The 919-nt window shown below is 41.2% G+C and overlaps 1 protein-coding gene across 2 annotated transcripts in view; it reads right to left on the reverse strand.

Moving 5' to 3' along the window:
- Positions 1 to 919, reverse strand: part of LOC119591365 (chorion peroxidase-like) — a gene marked incomplete at its 5' end in the record, with an annotated part of 16,126 nt that overhangs the window by 14,448 nt on the left and 759 nt on the right. For both annotated transcript variants that reach the window (XM_037940103.1, XM_037940104.1), the window contains 3 exon segments: positions 122 to 261; positions 389 to 571; positions 736 to 787. In XM_037940103.1, coding sequence (XP_037796031.1) covers positions 122 to 261; positions 389 to 571; positions 736 to 787 — 375 coding nt within the window.

Below are 919 nucleotides of genomic sequence, written 5' to 3' on the forward strand. Positions count from 1 at the left end.
CAACTGTCATTACACATAAGCTCAGTATACCCAATTACATATTTCGACTGAAGACGTCAGAGAAAATAAAAACTTACAAAAATTCACCAGTATATCTGTGTGTATTGTTAGGACAACATACCGGAATCTGGCTCTGGCTGAAGTGAAGGGTCGCAGTTTCGAACTCGGAAGTAGTCGCAAGAGTCATGCCAGCATCGTAGTCTTGTCTTCGGTGTGCCTCAGTGAGAGGCGTCAGTTGGTATTCAGTGATCGCTTGTGGTCCTAGAAATGAATAGCAGTTGATGATTATTCAAACGAAGGCATTATTGCCTAGCCCACAGGAATCCATGATACAGTCTAGCCTGAAAACAAACTCAAGTTCTATCCCTTGGCACTTCAATGTACATACCGAGTAGTTTATAAATATATTCGTTGTAAACGACATGCTGTACTTGGGCGACCACTATCCTGCGGGCTTCCTGGAAAAGGTTCTCATCATTCCATCCCACATTGATTTCCTTGAGGCGATCCGCTACGTTGTTGTGGTAGCGAATGAGCATACGAAAGATGACTCTGACCATGGCCGATATCTCTGTTGGTATGATGGTAAGTGTTATCTCCAGTGTATGTGCCTTGACTTCATTACGGCAATTTCACAACATGGGTATAATTTCACTCTACTTGTACTTTCTCTATGTAGCCAATTTGCTATTTCCTAACTGCCATGCGTCGAAAAGTCCAAAAATATAAACTAACCCGGTGAGATCAAGTACGGGGATTCGCTAAAGTCCACACTTCCGTCAGTAACCTAGAAAGACAGATAACGACTTGGAATTTTGTGGGAGGAATAAGCAGAATTTCACCTACATACACCGCTATCTTCAGATACAAATATTTCCAATCAGAAATTTATGTTTAACAATATTCAAATAATTTTGCC

This window comes from Penaeus monodon, chromosome 28 (assembly GCF_015228065.2).
Source record: "Penaeus monodon isolate SGIC_2016 chromosome 28, NSTDA_Pmon_1, whole genome shotgun sequence".
Lineage (NCBI taxonomy): Eukaryota > Metazoa > Arthropoda > Malacostraca > Decapoda > Penaeidae > Penaeus > Penaeus monodon.